Below are 21554 nucleotides of genomic sequence, written 5' to 3' on the forward strand. Positions count from 1 at the left end.
ATCTGACTTTACAGTGGGTTCTGGTCAGGTTAAAAGTCGTTAATTAAAACTTGTAAAGAAACATTTCTAAACATTAGCTTCTAGAAAATTAAAATGTGCCTGAAACATATTGCGTATTCAGTAAATACTGTTTTATAGTAACAATCTTTGAGCATTGTAGTGATTCTGATTTTGGAAAAGGCAGTATCTGCCTCTCACCCCACTTACCCACACTCACGCATGCATTCTCAAATTAATAAATAAAATCTTAAAAAGGAAAATCCAGTATTTTGGGTTAACATTTTATTCACTTTTCCTATATGACAGTTTCAAGTTTTAGGTCCTTTTGTTTAATGTGGGGCTTCATAAACTATTTTAAAAAGGTTCCCCCCCTTATAGATTATTTAGTTGATTCTGATTTCCTATTATTTATAGGATAAATGTTTAGCATTAGATCGTTATTAGAACTAATTTCATAAAAATACTGGGTTCTTTAGTTTAAATTTGAGTTTATGAATACCAAGAGAAAATGAAATTTTCATTCACTTTCCATTCCCAAAGTAGGTCAAAGAAATCAATCCAATATATATACTACTTCGACAAATTTTTACGTAAGTCTGTCAGATATTTTCAGCCTCTTCAAATATTCTCAGATTCTTAGAATCTGACTTTTTGCTTTGTCATTGTATATTTTATATTGGCTGTGTTTTAAATCTGATTCTTCTACTTGGATTTACCATTTTTGACCAAGTCTATCTGTAAGAATCTATATTATTTTGAAAGCTATTTATATGCCATGCTTGTAAATATGAGTCAATTAACTTTATTGGCTTAAAATAAAGATACTTCTCTGTTCCTCCCAATATAACACTAAAGTTACACAATATAGTGATTTGAACTTTTATTATTCATAATTAGTAACAGAAATGTTCATTGATGACCAGTACTAGTACTATTTTAGAAATGCCAGTCATAAACTTTCTATTTGTTGGTAGGCTACTTATCAATAGTCTCCTCCTTACTTTACACATATTCCTTATGATTAGTTTTATGACACACAGGGTTAACTTCCTGCAATTAGTTTTATGACCTTTGCTCTTTCAATTTACAATCTTGTAAATTGCTCTTAATGTGTCTTATAACCTGTTTAAATCTCTTAAAATATGCCTGTTAAATTGGTACGCAAAGGGCAATTTGCTTGGGGTCTGCATTATCCCAGGCAGTGACCCAGATTTCATGCTGTTCAATCTATAAACATCCAAGTGAAAAAAGAATGTTGTTAATGTTAGGAGAGCTAGACTTTAAAATACGATTACTAAAGTAAAATTTTGATTCTTTGAGGGAAACTTATGAATGGTTGATTTACCTTTACATACTTTGAGATATTATATATGTTCGTTTGCATAGGTCAGTGTTTTTCAACGTTATTTTTAACCTGCTTTTTTGTGATGTTTTCATAGTTTGTCTTTTACATATATGAGCCAGTAAGATTTAGATCTTAATTTCTGTAGTTTATTCTATTTTTTTGTAGAAAACAACAGACATATTTAATGTGCTTTTAAAACGTGCTTTCTACCTCAGAAATTTTGTTATTGTGCTTATCTGAGTTGTAAGGAAGAACTACTTGACTTTTAAAAGTCACATTTAATATATATTATATCATGATTTATCGATTATATTTGATCATCAAAATCTCATGCACCTAAGAAAGTTTCCTTTCTCTCACCCTAGAGGACTATTTCAAATCCCTTTCTTCAAATTTCTAACACCTCTTTCTCCCAAGATCACTCTGATGATGCAATATTGCTTCCTATTTTAAAAAGAAAAGGAAAATAATTGAAGGAATGAGTAGGGAATTTCCAAAGACTCCACTTATAAAAATCCATCTATTTCCAGCTGTTTCCACCTTGGGAACTATGATAAAAAGAAACAAATTTAAAGTACCTATAATACCACTCTTCTTTCCCATCATTGAAGTATCCATTTTTTAAACTAAAATTAGTCCTTCCAATTTTGAACTCATTCTCATCATTCCCTTTTAATTTCTTAAGAATATATCACTTCACCATTTCTTCTCTTTCATGATTACATTATCAATTTTTTGTTTTGTAGTGGGTCATTCTTGTCAGCATACAGATATACTGCTAGTCTCCAATCTTAAAGAATAAAAAATATCTTCTTTTGACTGTTTTCCCTGACTCCCTTTCATTTTTTTTTTTTTGCAGCATACTCCTAACTTGTTCATACCCATCATATCTATTCTCTTTTCCTAGTCTCTTAGATCTACTTTAATCAGATTTCAATTAATAAAACTCTTGTTACTAGTGACTTCCACATTACTAAATCCAGTGGTCAGTTCTTTCTCTTCATACTATTTGATCTATCATCAACAGTTGTCATTTTGTATTTTCTCCTCCTGGGTATGCTTTCTTTACTTCAACGCTTCGGGGATACCACTTATTTCCAGTTCTCCTTGTTAGTCATCTTTGTTGGTTACTCTTTCACTCAGAATGTTGGAATGTCTCATAGGTCAGTTGTTGGAACTTTTCTTTTTCTATACTTCTAGTTGTAATTAGAATTAAAGAATTTCCCACACACACTACACCTTTTTTCCTGGAAAGTGGAGATTATAGAAAAGAAAATGAAATACTGCTATTTTAAAACTACTTTTCAGACTTTCAGACCCCATTTCAAAACTTACAATGAGAACTATGGCCCTTTGGGGAATTTACCTCTTGTGGCAAGGGTTTGAAAAGTAGATAAGGCTGTTTTATCTGAAGACTATTGTGATATAATGTCCTTATTCTTAGGACATGATAGAAAGATGGATATTATATTTCTTAGATCTCATAAACCTTAAAGATATTTTTAAAAATATTAAAATTATTATATGAATGTGGGTGGTGTGTTGGCATTATTTTATGTAACCTCAAACATGTCCTTATAGATAATCTGCAAAGGATGAAATTTAAGACTGAGCATTATAAAAAGATTCTATCAGATCAAATTTTAGAGTCTATAAAACATGAAAGCAGATGTGTTTGATAGAAAGCATTTGAAAAATATGATTAAAAAGTAAGTTTAAGGCACTTATGATACCGCTGCCTAAATGCAGTTTATATTTTGAAATATTATCTTCTAGTCTTTATGCAGTTTAAAAATCATGCTATGATCATATAATTACTTGTGTTTTGCCCTTAGCATAATATAAACATCCATGTTCTCACATTTTTAAAAAAATGCACGTCAGTTTAGGGATTACACTATAAATATCCTATCTCATGGATTCCTTTGTCTTGAACATTTGGGTTTTGGTTATTTTTATTTACATTTATTTTCATTTTTTGCTTTTGTGGATAAAGCTGCAGTGAGCATCCTTTGCATAATTTTTTTTTCTGTTTTAGGATTACTTCCTTAGGATAGATTGCCAGAAGTGGAATTACTGGGTCAGAGGGTATGAACTTATGAACTTTTTTCCCTTTTTTAAAAAAAATAAAAATAAGATTTTTTTTTTGTTTATTCGTGCTCCTGTTGTTTATATTCGTTGTGAAAAATGAAAACCATAATGATTATACTTGGTACCTGTCAGAAAACCATGTCTTAAGGCAAGGTTCTATGATTAGAGAAGTTTGGGAAATTCCAAAGTAAAAAAAGCCTTTTTATCTTGGTTTACTTGAGCATTTCCTGAACTTAACTGATCACTGGATAGTTTTTTATGATATACTTCATAACATTTTCTGGAAGTTTTATAAAAGATAGTTTACAGATTGATAATTGAAAATCATTTTATTGGTTAAATTATGTTTTATTGGTAAAAGCAATTAAATTATGAAGCTTCAATTTAAAATTATTTTTTAAAATATTAAAATAATGCTTACCATGTGATTTTTGTGTATGTCTATAAAGTCTCATAATTTCTACATTTTAAACTTCCTGTTTATTCCTAAATAACACCTAATGTCTCAGTAGCATCAAATACTTTTTATAGTCTTTAATAAAATTTGGAATATAGACCTAGAACATAAAAGTGAAAGATAATGTAAATTGTACAAACCTTTTTTTCCCCCCTCATTTTTCCCTACAGAATGTGAAATCCTTTGCATCTTCTGATAGTCTAGCCAAGGTCCAAGAAGTAGCAAGCTGGCTTTTGGAAATGAATCAGGAACTGCTCTCTGTGGGCAGCAAACGACGACGAACTGGAGGCTCTCTGAGAGGTAACCCTTCCTCAAGCCAGGCAGATGAGGAACAGATGAATCGTGTGGTAGAGGAGGAACAGCAGCAGCAGCAGCAGCAGCAGCAGCAACAGCAGCAACAGCTCAGACAACAAGAGGAGGAGCACACTGCAAGGAATGGTGAAGTCGTCGGAGCAGAACCTAGACCTGGAGACCAAAATGATTCCCAGCAAGGACATTTGGAAGAAAACAATAATCGATTCATTGCGGTAGATGAGGACTCCTCAGGAAACCAAGAAGAGCAAGAAGAAGATGAAGAACATGCTGGTGAACAAGATGAGGAGGATGAAGAGGAAGAGGAAATGGACCAGGAGAGTGATGATTTTGATCAATCTGATGACAGTAGCAGGGAAGATGACCATACACATAGTAACAGTGTCACAAACTCCACTAGTATCGTGGACCTGCCTATTCACCAACTCTCCTCCCCATTCTATACAAAGACAACAAAAGTGAGTATATTTAGTCTGCTGTTCCCCTGAGACATTTACCTATTCATATTAATTGTGATGAAACTTTCCTCAGTCTTTGTTATTGCTGCAAAATTAGCTTCAGATGTGTAATAATAAAATGAACTAAGTTTTGTTTTATGGAAGGTATTAGAAATAGAAATACTGATAATAGGACAATCTTATTACAAATAGAAGGTAATTAATCCTATTACTATGAAAAATTATTGATAACAAATTTTATCCCTACGACAGAGGTTAGTAGTTTGTGTGCAGTGGAGAGGATTGGAGTGAAACATGTTTTATGTAAATCAAGTAGCAAAGAATCTTTTCTTATTTAAAAAACGCAGGTGGTTGGGGTGGGCTGTTTATTTGCAGGTGTTACTCCAAGCCACAAATTATTGTTAAGTTTCTGTCACTACTTCCCTTATTTGCAGTTTTCATTTTCTTTCCCATTCCTAAGAGACAGCTCTGTTGTATGTGCCTCCTTATTCATTTGGCCAGTAGTAGCCCATGGAGTTAGACATAGGCATGGTTTTTGTTTTCATTTTTAGAGAGAGAGTGTGTGCATACATGAGCAGCAGGGTGTTGGGGGAAGGGACAGAGGGAGAAAGAGAATCTTAAGCAGGTTCCACGTCCAGCATGGAGCCTGACACTGGGGCTTGACCTCATGACCTGAGCTGAAATCAAGAGTTGGTTGCTTAACTGACTGAGCTACCCAGGCATCCCTTAGCCTTAGACCTATTTTAAAAGGTAGACAGTTAGACTTTTGTCTAAATCAGAGAAATCTTATCAACTCTGGGACTTGGTGATAGTCTAGTGCTGAGAAAAACAGTTCCACTGGACATTGTCCTTTGAGGCTCTATCAGAGAATAAGGACTGGAATATCACTGCTCCCTAGGATCATCTTTGCTACTAGATAGGGAGGTCCTGAACATTGAAGTGTGTCTGAAATAGAAGGAGGAAGTGATTGGGCAGCTGCAGTAAATTTGGAATTGCCAGTGCTTGTTCTTTGGGATGGCATGTGGGCTTCTTTCCTCAAAATATTCTTGGATATTATATCCTTTAAAATTATGGTTATGACAAGAGGTTGGCATTATAGAGAAAAAACAGCAGTGTTATTTCTCTCCCTAATTTTCCTGTATATTCCTCGCCCCCAGCCCTCCTTCAAATGATAGTCAGAATGAAATGATACAGTGTCTGGGCTTTGCTTCAAAATAATCCTGAAGGAGAAAAGAGGGTATAGATTGGCCATGAGTTATTATTGAATATTGAAATTGGGTTCCAGAGATGGGGATGGTTTGTGGGTGTTTTTCTGTGTGGTTTTTAAAGTATGTTTAAAATATTCCATAATTGAAACATTTTTAAGTTGTAAAGAATATGAGTACACACACAGACCTCAGAAAATGATAATCAAAGTTGGAAATAGGAGTTTTCTTTACATATCTTGGTCTTGTTGACTAGCTCCTAAGTCAAGTAAGTGCTGACTTCTCTATGTTGAATTTTATTTTCTTTGTATTTTGGTGCTATTGAAATTACAGGAAATTCAATAAGACATCATGTACTTTTTGCTGGAGTTAGAATTTATTTTAATCAATATTTTAGGCAGTGTTGCTATATACTAGTCTATTTAAAGAGGAAAGAAAGTAAAAAGAATTATACTCAGAATGAATGAGGTATGTAGCACAACTTCTATCCTTTTCTTCCCCCTCAGCCTTCTACATTCATAAATCTTTATGTTTGCATGCTTTTTGGTTCTTTATCATTTGAAAATTAGATAAAAATCATGAATATCCATGTAGAGTAGACTTATAAGTCAAACATTTCTTTGGAATGGAACATTTTAATTCATTTATTCAAAATTAAAATAATGTTCATGTGGTTTATCCACTTACTCTTATTTGCTTATTTTTAAATTGAAAAGTGAATCATCTATTTAGCCCATAATATACAAACACATGTAACATCATCTTCTTTAATGTAACTTGACCTAGAATGAATAATTTAGATGCTAGGTTTAATACTTGAATTGCTGTATCATTTTTGCTTCAGGTTGTGAAACTATAAACTCTTCTAAAACATGTTTATCCCTGATTTCCCTAGCCTGTCTGCAAGTTTAGATTTTATTTAGTTGATTTGATCTAAGAAGAAGCTCTACCTCTAATAGCTACAGCCCTGCTTTTTGGTAAGGTTAAGGACTTTTATAATGCAATCCTGCCAGCTTCTATCTCCCTGATCTCTTGATCTCTCTCCCTCAAGGTTACTACATCTAAAGAGGGAGTTTATGTCTCTCTTTTGTCTGAAGGTTCAGTTTGGGGAATGGGGCTTAGTATTTGGTTGTATTAGCTTATTTAAGAAAGAAGTTTAATCAAAACTAAGCCTTGTTGAAAAATGCAAAGCTGTCAGCAAGTTCTGCTATATTTTAAATTAAAAACAAGAAAGCCAGCTAGACAAAACACAGCTTTTTCCAGAAGGAAAAGTCATCATATTATTCTGCAGGAAAACTACCTGTACACAGATTTGACAGATGCTTTATCATTCTCCCCCCGCCCCCCCTTTAAGATGAAACTGTAAATAGAACTTTTAGATATGTCTTCTTATACAGTTATTTAGTTACATCCTTAAAAGCAAAGTAACAATTTTAGGTCAGTTTTTTTCTAGTGTCTCTTGAGTGATGAATGCATATTATTGTGCTGTACATACAAGGCCATAGGAGTAGACTGAGTACTAGTGACAGCAGGAATTAGATGTGTATATGTGCTAGGTGTTTGTGTGTGTGTGTGTGTGTGTGTGTGTGTGTGTGTATCCTGGTGTACACACTTTGGATGTATTTATTGTTTATTTTTAGGTCATTTTCCTGCACAGATATGGCAAGAAGAATATAAACTACTTGCCAAGGCAATGATGCCCCTCTGCAGAGTAGTATTTCAGGTTAAAATTGGCCCATTTTCCTTTTTCTCTTTTCCTGGATCTCTTCTTTACAATTGTTCCCAGAGTACTTTATTTTTTCACCAACACTTTAAAGATGTCATGTATTACTTCATTGCTTATAAAGAAAATGTCAGTCACCTATGTATATAAATCTTTTTAATACAGTAAATGAGGAAAAGGTCTCATTATTTTATAGATTTTATTTTAGAGCAGCTTTAAATTCTTGATTATTATAAACATAAAACACTTCTATAGACATTACTCTGGGCCACAGTTTTAAGACTTCTTAAATCGTGACTTTTGAAGAGAGTAGAGGTATAAGAATCATTTTAAAAATCCCTTTCTTTTCACCTTAATATGGGATTAGCAGGATGCCTGAATGCCTCAGTGGTTGAGCTTCTGCCTTCCGAAGCTCAGGGCGTGATTCCAGAGATCCAAGTCCCACATCAGGCTCCCTAAGGGGAGCCTGCTTCTTTCTCCCTCTGCCTATGTCTCTGCCTCTCTCTTTCTGTGCGTCTCTCATGAATAAATAAATAAAATCTTTTAAAAAAATACAGAATTAGCCTGTAGTTTTACCCAAAATAGCTTTCAAGTGTGGTGTTTTTCTTTTGGTTGTGTTTTTGGTTTTGTTTTGTGTGTGTGTGTGTGTGTGTGTGTGTGTGTGTGTGTGTGTGTGTGGCAGTTTCTTAAACATTCCCTGTGGACAGCTGTGCTTATTTGTTGGTCATTTCTGAACATGTTTTTCAAATATGGTAATGAGAAAAACCATTTTTGTCCTTCCTGGCATTGGTCTTTTCTTTGAAAACATACTAAAAGTATCAGTCTTTTTTTCTCCTCTAGTCACCAAAGATTTGTTTGTATCGGAGGGTGTGCAATAATATACATTAAAATTTCAGACCATTTTAATGTTAAAATTCAAGGGTACTGTCAGTCAAGAATTGGTATTTATTAAGTCCATACTGTTTGCAAGTCCTTACGATAGATAAGTAAATAAAAGTACAGAAAGCCCAAATGATTCACCCAAAAATCAAACTCAAAGTGACCAGAGATTTGATTTGATTTTTTTTTGAGGGCAGTTTTGTTTTATTAGGCTTAGAGTAGCATTCACCATTTACATAGCCTTTTAGAGTTTACAATGTACTTCCACATCCTTAATCATATGACAAGACTATGACCAGCGATTTAAATCCAGATCTGCCTAATTTCAGAAATCCCCCTTTCTCTCCCTGTGCTATGCTGCCCCCTGTGGTAGAATTTTGCCAACATTACTACATGAGATTTTCAGCATAACTGCAGGTGTGTTTAGGTTCTAGACTCTGGAGTGTGATGTCTTTCTAATACCATGTTATATTTGAAATAATCAGAGCTACCCTTTAGTGAAGGTTCAGAGGGTTCAATTAACTGCTTTTCTTTGTGGTATCTAACAAAAATTTTTGAAGATATGAAGGCTTGAGGCTAAATTGTAACAAGAAGAAATGATGGTAAAATTTGAGATTGGAGAACAGGTATCACTTTTTCCAGAGTACATCAAACTTGCTTCTTTTTTAAAAATTTTATTTATTTATTTATTTATTTATTTATTTATTTATTTATCTATCTATCTATCTATTTTTTTTATTGGTGTTCGATTTGCCAACATATAGCATAACACCCAGTGCTCATTGCATCAAGTGCCCCCCTCAGTGCCCGTCACCCAGTCACCCTCACCCCCCCACCCACCTCTCTTTCTACCACCCCTTGTTCGTTTCCCAGAGTTAGGAGTCTCTCATGTTCTGTCTCCCTTTCTGATATTTCCCACTCCTTTTTCTCCTTTCCCCTTTATTCCCTTTCACTATTTTTTATATTCCCCAAATGAATGAGACCATATAATGTTTGTCCTTCTCCGATTGACTTACTTCACTCCACGTAATACCCTCCAGTTCCATCCATGTCGAAGCAAACGGTGGGTATTTGTCGTTTCTAATGGCTGAGTAATATTCCATTGTATACATAGACCACATCTTCTTTATCCGTTCACCTTCGATGGACACCAAGGCTCCTTCCACAGTTTGGCTATTGTGGACATTGCTGCTAGAAACATCGGGGTGCAGGTGTCCCAGCTTTCACTGCATCTGTATCTTTGGGGTAAATCCCCAGCAGTGCAATTGCTGGGTCGTAGGGCAGGTCTATTTTTAACTCTTTGAGGAGCCTCCACACAGTTTTCCAGAGTGGCTGCACCAGTTCACATTCCCACCAACAGTGTAAGAGGGTTCCCTTTTCTCCACATCCTCTCCAACATTTGTCGTTTCCTGCCTTGTTAATTTTCCCCATTCTCACTGGTGTGAGGTGGTATCTCATTCTGGTTTTGATTTGTATTTCCCTGATGGCCAGTGATGCGGAGCATTTTCTCACGTGCTTGTTGGCCATGTCTAGGTCTTCCTCTGTGAGATTTCTGTTCATATCTTTTGCCCATTTCATGATTGGATTGTTTGTTTCTTTGCTGTTGAGTTTAAGAAGTTCTTTATAGATCTTGGATACTAGTCCTTTATCTGATACGTCATTTGCAAATATCTTCTCCCATTCTGTAGGTTGTCTTTTAGTTTTGTTGACTGTTTCTTTTGCTGTGCAAAAGCTTCTTATCTTGATGAAGTCCCAATAGTTCATTTTTGCTTTTGTTTCTCTTGCCTTCGTGGATGTATCTTGCAAGAAGTTACCGTGGCCAAGTTCAAAAAGGGTGTTGCCTGTGTTCTCTAGTATTTTGATGGAATCTTGTCTCACATTTAGATCGTTCATCCATTTTGAGTTTATCTTTGTGTATGGTATAAGAGAATGGTCTAGTTTCATTCTTCTGCATGTGGATGTCCAATTTTCCCAGCACTATTTATTGAAGAGACTGTCTTTTTTCTGGTGGATAGTCTTTCCTGCTTTGTCGAATATTTGTTGATCATAAAGTTGAGGGATCAAACTTGCTTCTTAACCAGGGGTTGTGTGGTGGCTAATTCTGTAAAGTTGACTATGCTGCCTACAAATTCTAAAGTCAGCTTGCTTCCTCAGATAGGAATGCCCATCTTTTCAGTTTTAACTCCCTCCCTTGGCCTTATTGTATTAAAAATGGTCTTGTTTTCTAAAGAGATACGTAAGAGTCCTTCTGTGTTTAATGTGGAGTAGCAACTCATTTCCTACTAAAATGAGCAGTGGATGAAATTACTCTTGGGCCAAGGCTTGTATCCTCCTGGTCTTTTCATGAGGAGAACCATGTTTGACCACCAATTTCTGCTTTTTCCATGTCTGTCGTTGCCCTCTAGCTTTCTCACAGTTCTGTTCCTTACTTCATTCCAAATCAATTTTTTTTCCATCCTGATTGTTAGATTTCTCCTGGCAACTAAACAGCTTTTTTATCCTTTTTGTATCAAATAAGAAATAAATGTCTATTAAAATAGACAAAAGTCTGAGGCTTTTTCTTGTTTTTAGGTTCTAAACAATAGAGAAATTAGACACAAGGGTCACAGTGCTAATCAGGAGATCAGAATAATAGTTGTGTTTCTAGTTCACCATTCTCTAACCACTCCCTTGGACTAGAGCTCCTGGGAAACTTTGTAGGACACTATGGCTAACATCTGAAATCTACCAGGCTCTAAATTCTACTCTGTTGTAGGTAGAGTTCTAGAGAGTGCTGGGTAGTTCAGGAGTCCCTTGCCTTGTCTTTTTTTTTTTTTTTTTTAAGATTTTATTTCTTTATTCATGAGAGACACACAGAGAGAGGCAGAGACACAGGCAGAGAGAAAAGTAGGCTCCATGCAGGGAGCCCGACATGGGGCTCGATCCCAGGACCCTGGGATCACACCCTGAGCTGCTCAATCACTGAGCCACCCAGGTATCCCCCTTGTCTTATTCTTGCTAAGACAAAGAACTTAAATTCAAAATCTGTTAGGTGTAAATACATCCAGAGAGCAACAAGTGCTCTGTAAGGCAGTTATCTTGAATCCACTAGAAAACTCCGTGAATAGAGCCATGCTTCCCACCTTTGTGAAGGATGACATGCTAGAAATACTCATTCCAGTTTAACCTAATTTGAAACATGTGGAATCAAAGAAATAAATGAGTAAAGGGGAAAAGAGAGAAAGAGGCAAACCAAGAAACAGACCCTTAACTATAGAGGACAAACTGATGGTTACCAGAGGGGATTGGTTAAAAAGCTGATAGGGATTAAGGGGTGCACTTGTGATGAGCTCCGGAAATGTATGGAATAGTGTTGAATCACTATATTGTATGCCTGAAACTAATTTAACACTATATGTTAACTAACTAGAGTTTAAGTAAAAACAAAACAAAAACAAAAACGTGGAGAGGTTAGTGGAAATGGAGGGAAGGAAGCATACTGGTTTTCCCCAAACATGATAGAGTGATAAGAGCTTTTCACATTTGAACTTGAATTCTGATTTTGTCACTTATTATATGACAGTAAGTATGTAATATCATTGAACTGTTTTCTTTTCTGTAAAATAAGACTATAATACCTCTCAGGGCTTTTGTAAGGATTAAGTAAAATAATATATGTAAAGCAGGTAATATAGTGCCTGGGACACTCAGGTAGTTTATGGATGTAAACCAAATGAGGATGTGACCTCATTTTGTTTATCCATCTCCTATTCCACACCCCTAATTTCATAGAATACACTTCATTCCCCACGGCAGATACCAAACTTTGTATTTTTTAATGACCGTTAGAGTTCAGTCATCATATCACCCTCTAGTGGAAAAAAGTATAAATAGAAAAATGGTAAGTACTTTGAAGAGTACACTTGAGGATTGGGAACATACTGTTATAAGCTGAGCCCATCTCTAATAAAAATAAAAATATGACATAAACTCCCAAGGGGTTGTATTCACAGATCTTCACAGTTGATAGCTATGTACCGTTTCCTTTAATTAGAATTTGTCAAGTTTCTCTAAACTTTCTTTTAAAGCATCTGTATATTTAAATGCTTTGTGAATCTTACAGTTGGATGCCAAAATGCATTTTAGTTTATTATCAATATCTAATTAATTCCTGTTAGTGCAGTTTTAAAAATATTTATTGACATTATTTTAAACTGTAGGAGGTCTAAATGTTAGACATGTTTAACTCTGTATCTATTTGCAAGTAATTAAAAACTATTTTAATTATGGATTTTCATTCTACACCAAAAAATAGTCTTCCCATAAAATGAACAATTAAAATAATTTTTAATAGTGTTCCATTGGTTTTTGCCTTATGCATACGGTAAACTCTCTGAAGTATCCACAAATAGTTATCCTCAAAATGTTCCTGATGCAAACTGTTCCATTTGTGTATAATTACGATGACCTGATCTATGTTAATAGGGTTTTTGTTGGTGAAGGGCAAGATAGTATGAAGAGGATAAACGAGTATAGTAAGTTCTGCTTTCGCTTTGGTAGATAACTCCAAAATTCTGTCTCAAGCTCTTATCCATCACCCAAACCTGGGTCTTGCATTACCAGCTGTCTCTTGGGCATTGTCATCTCAGTGATCCACTGAAAACTAAAATTACTCTTTCTTTCTTCATACTAATATTTTATTTTCCTCTCTGGATTGTCTAGTCTCTGTTAGTATCCTGATCTTCTGGTCATTTGGTGGAAAAGGGCTTGATTTTTTTCGTATCCTCTAAGCCTGTGGGTCTGCTGAAGAGTTTAACAGATTTGAATACTTGGTCTTCTTTTTACTTATCCCTAGATGCTTGTAAGATCCAAATTGGAGAGTCAGTGTTTAAAATGTTAACAGTATCTGCTTAGGTTTCTGTTTGTACCAGGCTATTATAATGCCATGTGCTTGACAATGAGTAAAGCGTTATAAATGATTGAATGAATTTTTTTAAATGGATTTTTTAGCTCCATAGAGATAACTAACCTCAATATAAATATCTAATGGCCTATTTCCCACTAATGAAGTCAAATCCATAAGTAGACAGACACTTGAAGTCTTTCATAGTCTTATCATGGGTCTTTCTACCTGATTTCATTTCTATGCCTCCCCTTGATTTTAATGATCCCTGCTTTTCTCCCACTAGCCAAATCTTTCAAAACCCAGGTCAGATTCCACCTCTATTTTTATACCTTCTTAAAAATTGGAAAAGTCCTTAAACCAGTTTTTGGCTCTTTACATTGCACAGTTCAGTTGCTTTTGCCTTGTGACTTTCGGAGTAAGTTTTGTCTTGAGTTGATATTTATTTCTTTTATTTTTTTTGAGCAGTAGAAATTTGATGTGTTTGTCTCTAGTGCTGATTTGGGTTGAGAGTTACAATTCACCAATTGTAATGTGAACAATTCTCATTTCACCTCTTAAGATGTACCCAGGCTAGACTATAAATTATAAATAGGCATGCCATTTAAGTTTAGATTAAAATTCAAATATTCATTATAAGGATAGTTACACTGAGAAATGTTATAATACAAGTAGCCATTCTAGGGTAACATTCTAATTAGAAGTTAGAATCCCAGTTTAAGAACCATGTTGCTAAGATGCAGAAATTAATTTATAACCATTAACAGTCATCTTTTTGAAGAATATTTAACAGGAAAATGCTTAAAAATGTAATGTTTACAAAAAATGCAGAACTCAAATTGTATATATAATATGATCTTGATTATAGAAGAAACATACATACATTAACCTGTATATGCATGGAAGAAGATTAGAAAGAAACCAAATGCTAGAAATTCTCTCTGAATATGGCTCAGTTATTTCTATTATATACTTTTCAGAATTTCCTAAGCTTGCTACAATAAGTATTACTATGATTTAAGAAAAAACCTGCATCACTTGGAAATCCATTCTTCTTTAGTCTTTTTGGAAAGTTTCCATAATGGTAATCCTCCAGTGGAGGATTGGACAGAAAGAATTCTCATAAGAAAGAGCATTATTAATGATTGCTTCATGAAAATACAACTGAATATAATGGAAATGGCAATGAATTCTTTAAGACTAGTTCTTTGTGTAACCAATTCTTCATATCTCTAGGACTCGGGTGTCACCCTGATAATTTTCTAAGGTCAACTTCCCACATTATTATAAGAGTAACAATTAGTATGATGGTATCTTTATTTTTAAGACATTTATTAAGTCTCCTGAGACAGAATTTGAATTGGAGGGAACCTTTGAGATCACCAAGTCCAAACCTGTGCCATTGGTTTTAGTAGTAGTCTTGGGCTTAAAAATGAAGTCCTCATGAAGAGAAACTACAGTGCGAAGTAATGTATTTTTATACAGTTCTTTATGTTGACATCTGTTACTCTGCTCTGGTCCTTGTTCTTCCATCTAGAGCAGTAACACCCTTTATTATAAAATAAGACTGCCTGTCATATTTATCCATAATTTTTTTCTCCAGATTGAATCCCTTCAGTGAGTTTTCTAGGATCACCATCCTGTTGCTTTTCTCTGGACAAGTTATTCTTGAAGTGCCCTGTCCTGTAGTCAGTGTGGTGCTGCTGGCCTGAAGTAGAGCCAGACTCAGCTGTTCTTATTCTGAACCTCATCAATATAATTGAAAATAGTATTGATAATGATATTAATAATGATGATAAAAAAACATATATTGAACCCTATTTACTATATGCTAGAACACTATGCTAAAATCTTTCCACACAGAATCTCATTTAATCTTAACAGTCTTGATGTATAAATTCTAATTTTTATCTGTGTATCAGAGATGAGAAACAAGTGAATAAAGGTAAAGTTATTTGTCAGTTGCCAGTCAGCTGATTAGTAGTAGTGGAGCTAGGATTTGAACCTAGATCTCATTCTGGGTACAGGTTGCACTTTTGTTAAAATTTGGAAAACAAATTTTAGTGAAAAACAGTAATTTTGAGAGGAGTTGGGCTATTGAATAATCCATAAAGCTATGACTATACCATCTGTTGTCATGACCAAAAGTTACCCCAACTTAATCTCCACTCCCATGGTATATTTATTATGAGTCATATCAGATTATATTAAAATTTTTTGCTGCCTTCCTCTTAGGCAAGTCCTTTGATTTCTTATTTATCTTACCTAATAATATGTATCATGTATAAGATGCCCCAATACCTAATAATTTATTAGTAAATAATTAGTGAATAAATTTTTACATATTACTTACCTTGACCACATGGATACATATTTTGCATAAAGATGGTCACTGTATTCACTGTTTTGCATTCCTGCTTCTTGCAACATTTATGTGCAGGTTTTTGTTTAGGCACAATTTTTCAACTCCTTTGAATAAATACTAACAAGCGTGATTGCTGGATCATAGAGTAAGAGTATGTTTAAGTTTGTTAGAAACTGCCAAACTGTCAGAATGTCTATACCATCTTGCACTTCCAACCAGCAATGAGTGATAATTCCTGTTGCCATCTTTTGTTGTCATTGTTTTGGATTGTGGTTATTCTGATAGGTGTGTAGTGATATCTCATTGTAGTTTTAATTTGAAATTTTGTAATGACATGTTCAGTATCTTTTTGTGTGCTTATTTGCCATCTTCTTTGAGGTGTCTGTCTAGATTTTTGTCACCCATCTTTTAATTGGGTTGTTCATTTTCTTATTGTTGAATTTTAAGAGTTCTTCATATGTTTTGGTTAACAGACTTCTATCATATTGTCTCTTGCAAATATTTTCTCCCAGGCAGTGGCTTGTGTTCTTATTCTCTTGACATTATCTTTCACAGAGCAGAAGTTTTTAACTTTAGTAAAATCCAGTAAAATCAATGATTTCTTCCATAGATTGTGCATTTATTTGATACTGTATCTGAAAAGTCCTTACCATACCACCAATGCCATCTACGTTTTCTTCTTTGTTATCTTCTAGGAGTTTTCTAGTTTGTGTTTTACATTTAGGCCTGTGATCCATTTTCAGTTATGTGTGTATGTGTATATGTCCAGTTGTTATGGCACCACTTGTTGAACAGACAATCTTTGTCCCATTGGATTGCCTTTGCTTCTGTGTCAAAGATTTGTTGAGTATAGTTATGTAGGTCTTGTTTCTGGGCTTTCTCTTATGTTCCTTGTTTGTTTGTTTGTTTCTTCTGTCCACAACATTTTTCCTGGGTGACTTGTGGAAATCGACTTTGAATAACTCTTCTCTGTTGAATCACAACTCTAGTGTATAGTTCAGGGAGGTAATATTAGGCAGAATTGTGTGCTGAAAAGAACAGAAGTTAAGAGCTATCTATCTGCTCTCTCTCTCTCTCTCTCTCTCTCTCTCTCTCTCATTTATTAGGCATAGTCCTTGGGCTCATCTACTAACTCCTTGAGCTTCAGTTTCTTCACTATTAAACAGGAATAGAGTAGCTACCTTTACTGCAAAGTGTTGTATGGAAGTTTAAATGAGGTGATAAACGTGAAATACTGCACAGATTTTAAAAAGCTATGCAAACATTTATGATCATTTATATTGTCCTTATTATCTCCATGTTAGGTGACATGCCCATAATCAAGGCATGGGTTTATCCAGTGTTGCTCTTTATATATTTTTTCTTAATCATTTGCTGATAGGGTTTCTTTTTTTTCCAGTCAAGACAAGCATCTTTGTCTTTGTGATCAGTGAGAGATTCTTTCCAACATGAAAAGAGGTAAACCCAAATGCGGATAAACTTGTTACTGCAAGTTTCAAGACTTGCTTATCATGGAGCAATGCTTGTGCATTATCAAGAAAGCAAGTTTGGAAAGGAAAGTGAGGATATTTTGTTCCTTTGATCTGTGTGTTCTCTTATCACTACCATACTGTCTTGATTACATAGCTTTTTAGTAAGTTCTTGAGTTGGGTGGTATCAGTCTTCTTATTTTATTCTTCTCCTTCAATATTGAATTGGCCATTCTGGGTCTTTTCCCTCTCCATACAAATTTTAGAATCAACTTGTCAATATCCATAAAATAACTTGCTGGGATTTTGACTGGGATTGTATTGAATCTACAGATAAGGTTGGGAAGCACTGACATCTTGACAGTATTAAGTGTTCCTATGAAAGAACATAGACTGTCTCTTTATGTAGTTAACTATTCTTTGATATCTTTTATTAGAATTTTGTAGTTTCCCTCATACAGGTCTTGTACATATTTCATTTAGAAATATTTCATTAATGAGGGGTTCTAATGTAAAAGGTAATGTATTTTTATTTTCAAATTTGCTTGTTCATTGTTGATATATAGGAAAGTGATTGACTTTTGTATGTTAACTTTGTACCCTGCATGCTTGCTGTAGTTGCTTATTAGTTCCAAGAGTTTCTTGCTTGATTCTTTCTTTCAACATAGACGGTCATGTCATATATGATTAAAGGCAGTTTTATTTTTTTCTTCCTGATCTGCATACCCTTTATCTCCTTTTCTTGTCTTAACTGCAGTAATGAGGACTTCCAGTACGATGTTGGAAAGTAGTAGTGACAAAGAACAACCTTGCCTTGTTCCTGATCTTAGTGGGAAAATATCTACCAGTAAGCATGGTATTAGCTGTATGGTTTTTGTAGATGTTTGTCAACTTGGGGAATTTTCCCTCAATTCCTAGTTTGGTGAGAGCCCTTCTTTTATTCTTTTAAAGATAATTATTGTATGTATAATATATATAGAATTAAAAAGCTTTCTTATTTCCTTCATCTTGTTTCTACCCTTTCTACTCAGCAACAGAGATTTATTTGATATTTCTGAACGTAGAGAAATTTAGGTTACTTTGGTATCTTTGCTGAAACTTTTTCCTTATCTTTTAAATGTTTTTCCACTCTATAGTCTCTTACAAATTTCAATCCTCTTTAAGATCCATTTTAAAGCTCACCTGCTTTAAGAATATTTCACAGAACTCTGAGCAAATCTGTATCTCCATTAGTTGTTTTTAACTTATATTGTGCTAATTATAGTCAGCTTTTTTTCCTAAAATTTATATGTATTTAGATTGTCGATAGACCTGATTCTCTAAGAGTCTAAGAGTCTCTTGTATCTTATAGGACCTTGTATTTTGTGTATAGAGAATGCTTTAAAAATTTAAATTGAACTTTCAGAAAACATGTTTGGTTTTTACAAACACTGTCTGATTTAATCCTGTTCCACCTAATGTGAACATTTATAGGGTTTTGAACCTAAGTATAACTTTAAATTTGTCCCTTTTAGATTTTCTAATTCATTATTTCCATTGCCTTATCACTCAGTTTCCATGCTCCTTTATGAGGTTCCTCCTTACCAAGATTATTTTATATTAAGATTGTCTTCTAGTATTTTCATTGTCCCTCCCAGCTTTGTAGTTCTCAGTGCATATGTATGTATATCTAGATAATTAAATCAGTGATATCTTCAGTGAGGAAATGAAGGTAAGGTTGAGGCCTAAGGGATAGGTAGGAAGTAGACAGTGTTGTGGGAGGCCATAAAGAAATAAAAATAAGGGGTCATAACTGAATAGTGGCAGAATTTTTTTCTTTCAAAATTTTATTTAAATTCAAGTTGATTCACATATAGTGTAGTAATAGTTTCAGAGGTAGAAATTTAGTGATTTATCAGTTGTATATAACACCCAGTGCTCATTAATAGTGGCAGAATTTTTAGAAATAAGCATAGAGCTAAACTAGATGACTACTTGGATATATTATAGATATTTATATGGGTTTATATTGAGCAAATTTATTTAGATTTCTTTGTTTATATTGTTTCTTTAAAAAAAAAAAAGATCTTATGTATTTATTCATGAGAGACACACACAGGCTCCCCCTCAGGGAGCCTTGTATGGGACTGGATCCTGGGACTACCAATCACACCCTGATCCAAAGGCAAAGGCTCAACCACTGAGCCACCCAGGCATCCCTATATTTGGTTTCTTAATGGTTTATGATAGCTGATTGATTCTTTAAAGGGTTATACAGAGTTTCCATGCCATAGTCAACTTCCCTTTCCTTGACAGCTAGAGGATTGATCTTGATGCCAAGTACAGGAACTTCACAATATCTTCCTATAGTTTGTAAAGTTTTAAATTGGAAATATTACTTGCTTAATGTTATATGAAGTGAGTGACAGAGCATGGAGTTTAATTTAGATTTTGCTCATACACCAGTCATCTGTCCCCCTCTTCACCTCCCCCAAACTCCAATATATAAGAAAATAGTACATTTAAAAAATATTTTAAAAATCTATAATAAACGTGGGTCCATTTTGAAATTAATTTGACCAAATTTAATTCAGACATTAGTATCAATTTGAAAGCCTTTTCATCAGTGATCACAATCTTAAAAACCTTATATTAACAAGATTCTTTTCTGCTTAAAAGTCTGCTTTAGACTTTGACTCCTATCTTAAAATGTCATACCTATCTTTGACCTCTCCTTTAGGCAACACAGTTTTTACATTACTTCCTTGTATGGTTGCTGTAATGACTCTATAAATTATGATAAAGAGAAAAGCCAAGTTGGATGACTTATAGACATAGAACATAAGGAAAAGAAAACATGGTTAGAGAATATAAATTAGGTGTGTTTTAAATACCTAATTTGTAGTCATGGCACTATTTTTGTTTCTTCTTTGGAAATTACCTTAAATTCAATACTGAGTAGTTTTATTGAGAAATGCTGGGGTTTTTATTTTGTTTTGTTTTTAATTGGTATTGGAATTTTTTTATGGGTAAACATTTAAAAGCACTCCAGAATTCTTTCAGTGAATACTGTAAATGTGAATAGTAGAGTAGTTCAAAAGAAGGCACAGAGAAGTAAAGTCACAAGAGATACAACTTATTTAGGTTTTTATAGAAGTCATACATAAGTATGTTTAGCATATTTAGTAAATAAGAGAAAGTATTTTTTACTATTAAATGTCATGAAAGAATTAAGAATTCATCTGTTTCTTCATTGAACACTAGAGGGCCATATAGTACCTTACTGATAACTCTTCTAATGTGTTTAAATATATTTAGTAATTGCTTGTCTCTCTTCTAATTTGTTTTCTGGTACACTGTTTCTTGCTCAGAATTTGAAACTAATATTTGGAGTGGTTATGTGCATTGATATGTGAGTTGTCTTTTTCTTTTTTAAACCAGCAAGAAGTATACTTATAAGATATACTTATCTTCATTTTGCTATTTTAAAATAACAATAACAACAAAAAGTGAGAAAGAGTGAACCTGTGCACAAACTTACTCTGCTTTGAGAATATAAGGATGCTTTTAAGAAATTTCTCAAGTATCTGCACATGAATACAGTAAAAACGAAAAGTCTTGTCATCGTTAACTGCTCTGGGCTTCCTCACCATATATGTGAGAAAAGAATGTTTCCTCTAAGCTGTCTTGTCCAAATTTCCTCTTGTGTGAGCATTGAAGGTAATTTTGCCTGGTGTAACCACCTCAGCATCCTAAACTAAAAGAATATTTGAACAGATGATTGTTCTTCCTCAATTTCTTTTAGTTGCTTAGAGTGAGGAAATGAAAAATATGATCTACAGGGTCCAAATAGATAGGGTGAATGAGTCTGAAGAAAGTCACAATTGAGCCAGTAAGATTGCTTAGGCTCTTATAAACTGCAGGGTGTATGTATGTGCGTGCATGTGTGTGCATGTGTGCCCATGTGTGTTTTCCCCCAAAAATACTAATATTCAGTGTAAAAAAGAAAAAACATTGTGCAGGCCTTGAAAAAACTGGTTTTGAGCTACATTTAACTTATAGACTACTACTGATCCTTTTTTGTCTTTTTTTATTCAAATATAATTGACATAATTGATCTTTGATACCTTATAAAGAAGTTCAACATCTTAAGCATAGCCTTGGTTAAATTTTTATTTCTCCCCTAGATACACTTTAGAGAGTACTTGTCACTATTAATTTTTATATTCTGTTTCAGGGGGAAAATTAAGGACATTTTCTCTTTACTTTTTTTTTTTACTTTTTGGTGTGTGAAGAAAGATTAGGTTGAAGTTGGGAAACACATTGTTTACACTTAGTAGAGAGCATGTAAGAGGATCATGTGACAGATGGGGCAATAATACATTTAAA

The 21554-nt window shown here is 34.1% G+C and overlaps 1 protein-coding gene across 2 annotated transcripts in view; it reads left to right on the forward strand.

Moving 5' to 3' along the window:
- The window catches only part of FBXW7 (F-box and WD repeat domain containing 7), a 232101-nt gene that overhangs the window by 133289 nt on the left and 77258 nt on the right, over nucleotides 1-21554 (forward strand). The window contains exons 2-3 of one of the 2 annotated variants that reach the window (XM_041738581.1): nucleotides 3384-3433; nucleotides 4064-4663. In XM_041738581.1, coding sequence (XP_041594515.1) covers nucleotides 4133-4663 — 531 coding nt within the window. In that variant the 5' untranslated portion in view covers nucleotides 3384-3433; nucleotides 4064-4132. The remainder of the gene's footprint in view (nucleotides 1-3383; nucleotides 3434-4063; nucleotides 4664-21554) is intronic. The other variant, XM_041738580.1, reaches the window with a different exon arrangement.

The sequence above is a fragment of the Vulpes lagopus genome, chromosome 23 (genome assembly GCF_018345385.1).
Source record: "Vulpes lagopus strain Blue_001 chromosome 23, ASM1834538v1, whole genome shotgun sequence".
Classification (NCBI taxonomy): domain Eukaryota; kingdom Metazoa; phylum Chordata; class Mammalia; order Carnivora; family Canidae; genus Vulpes; species Vulpes lagopus.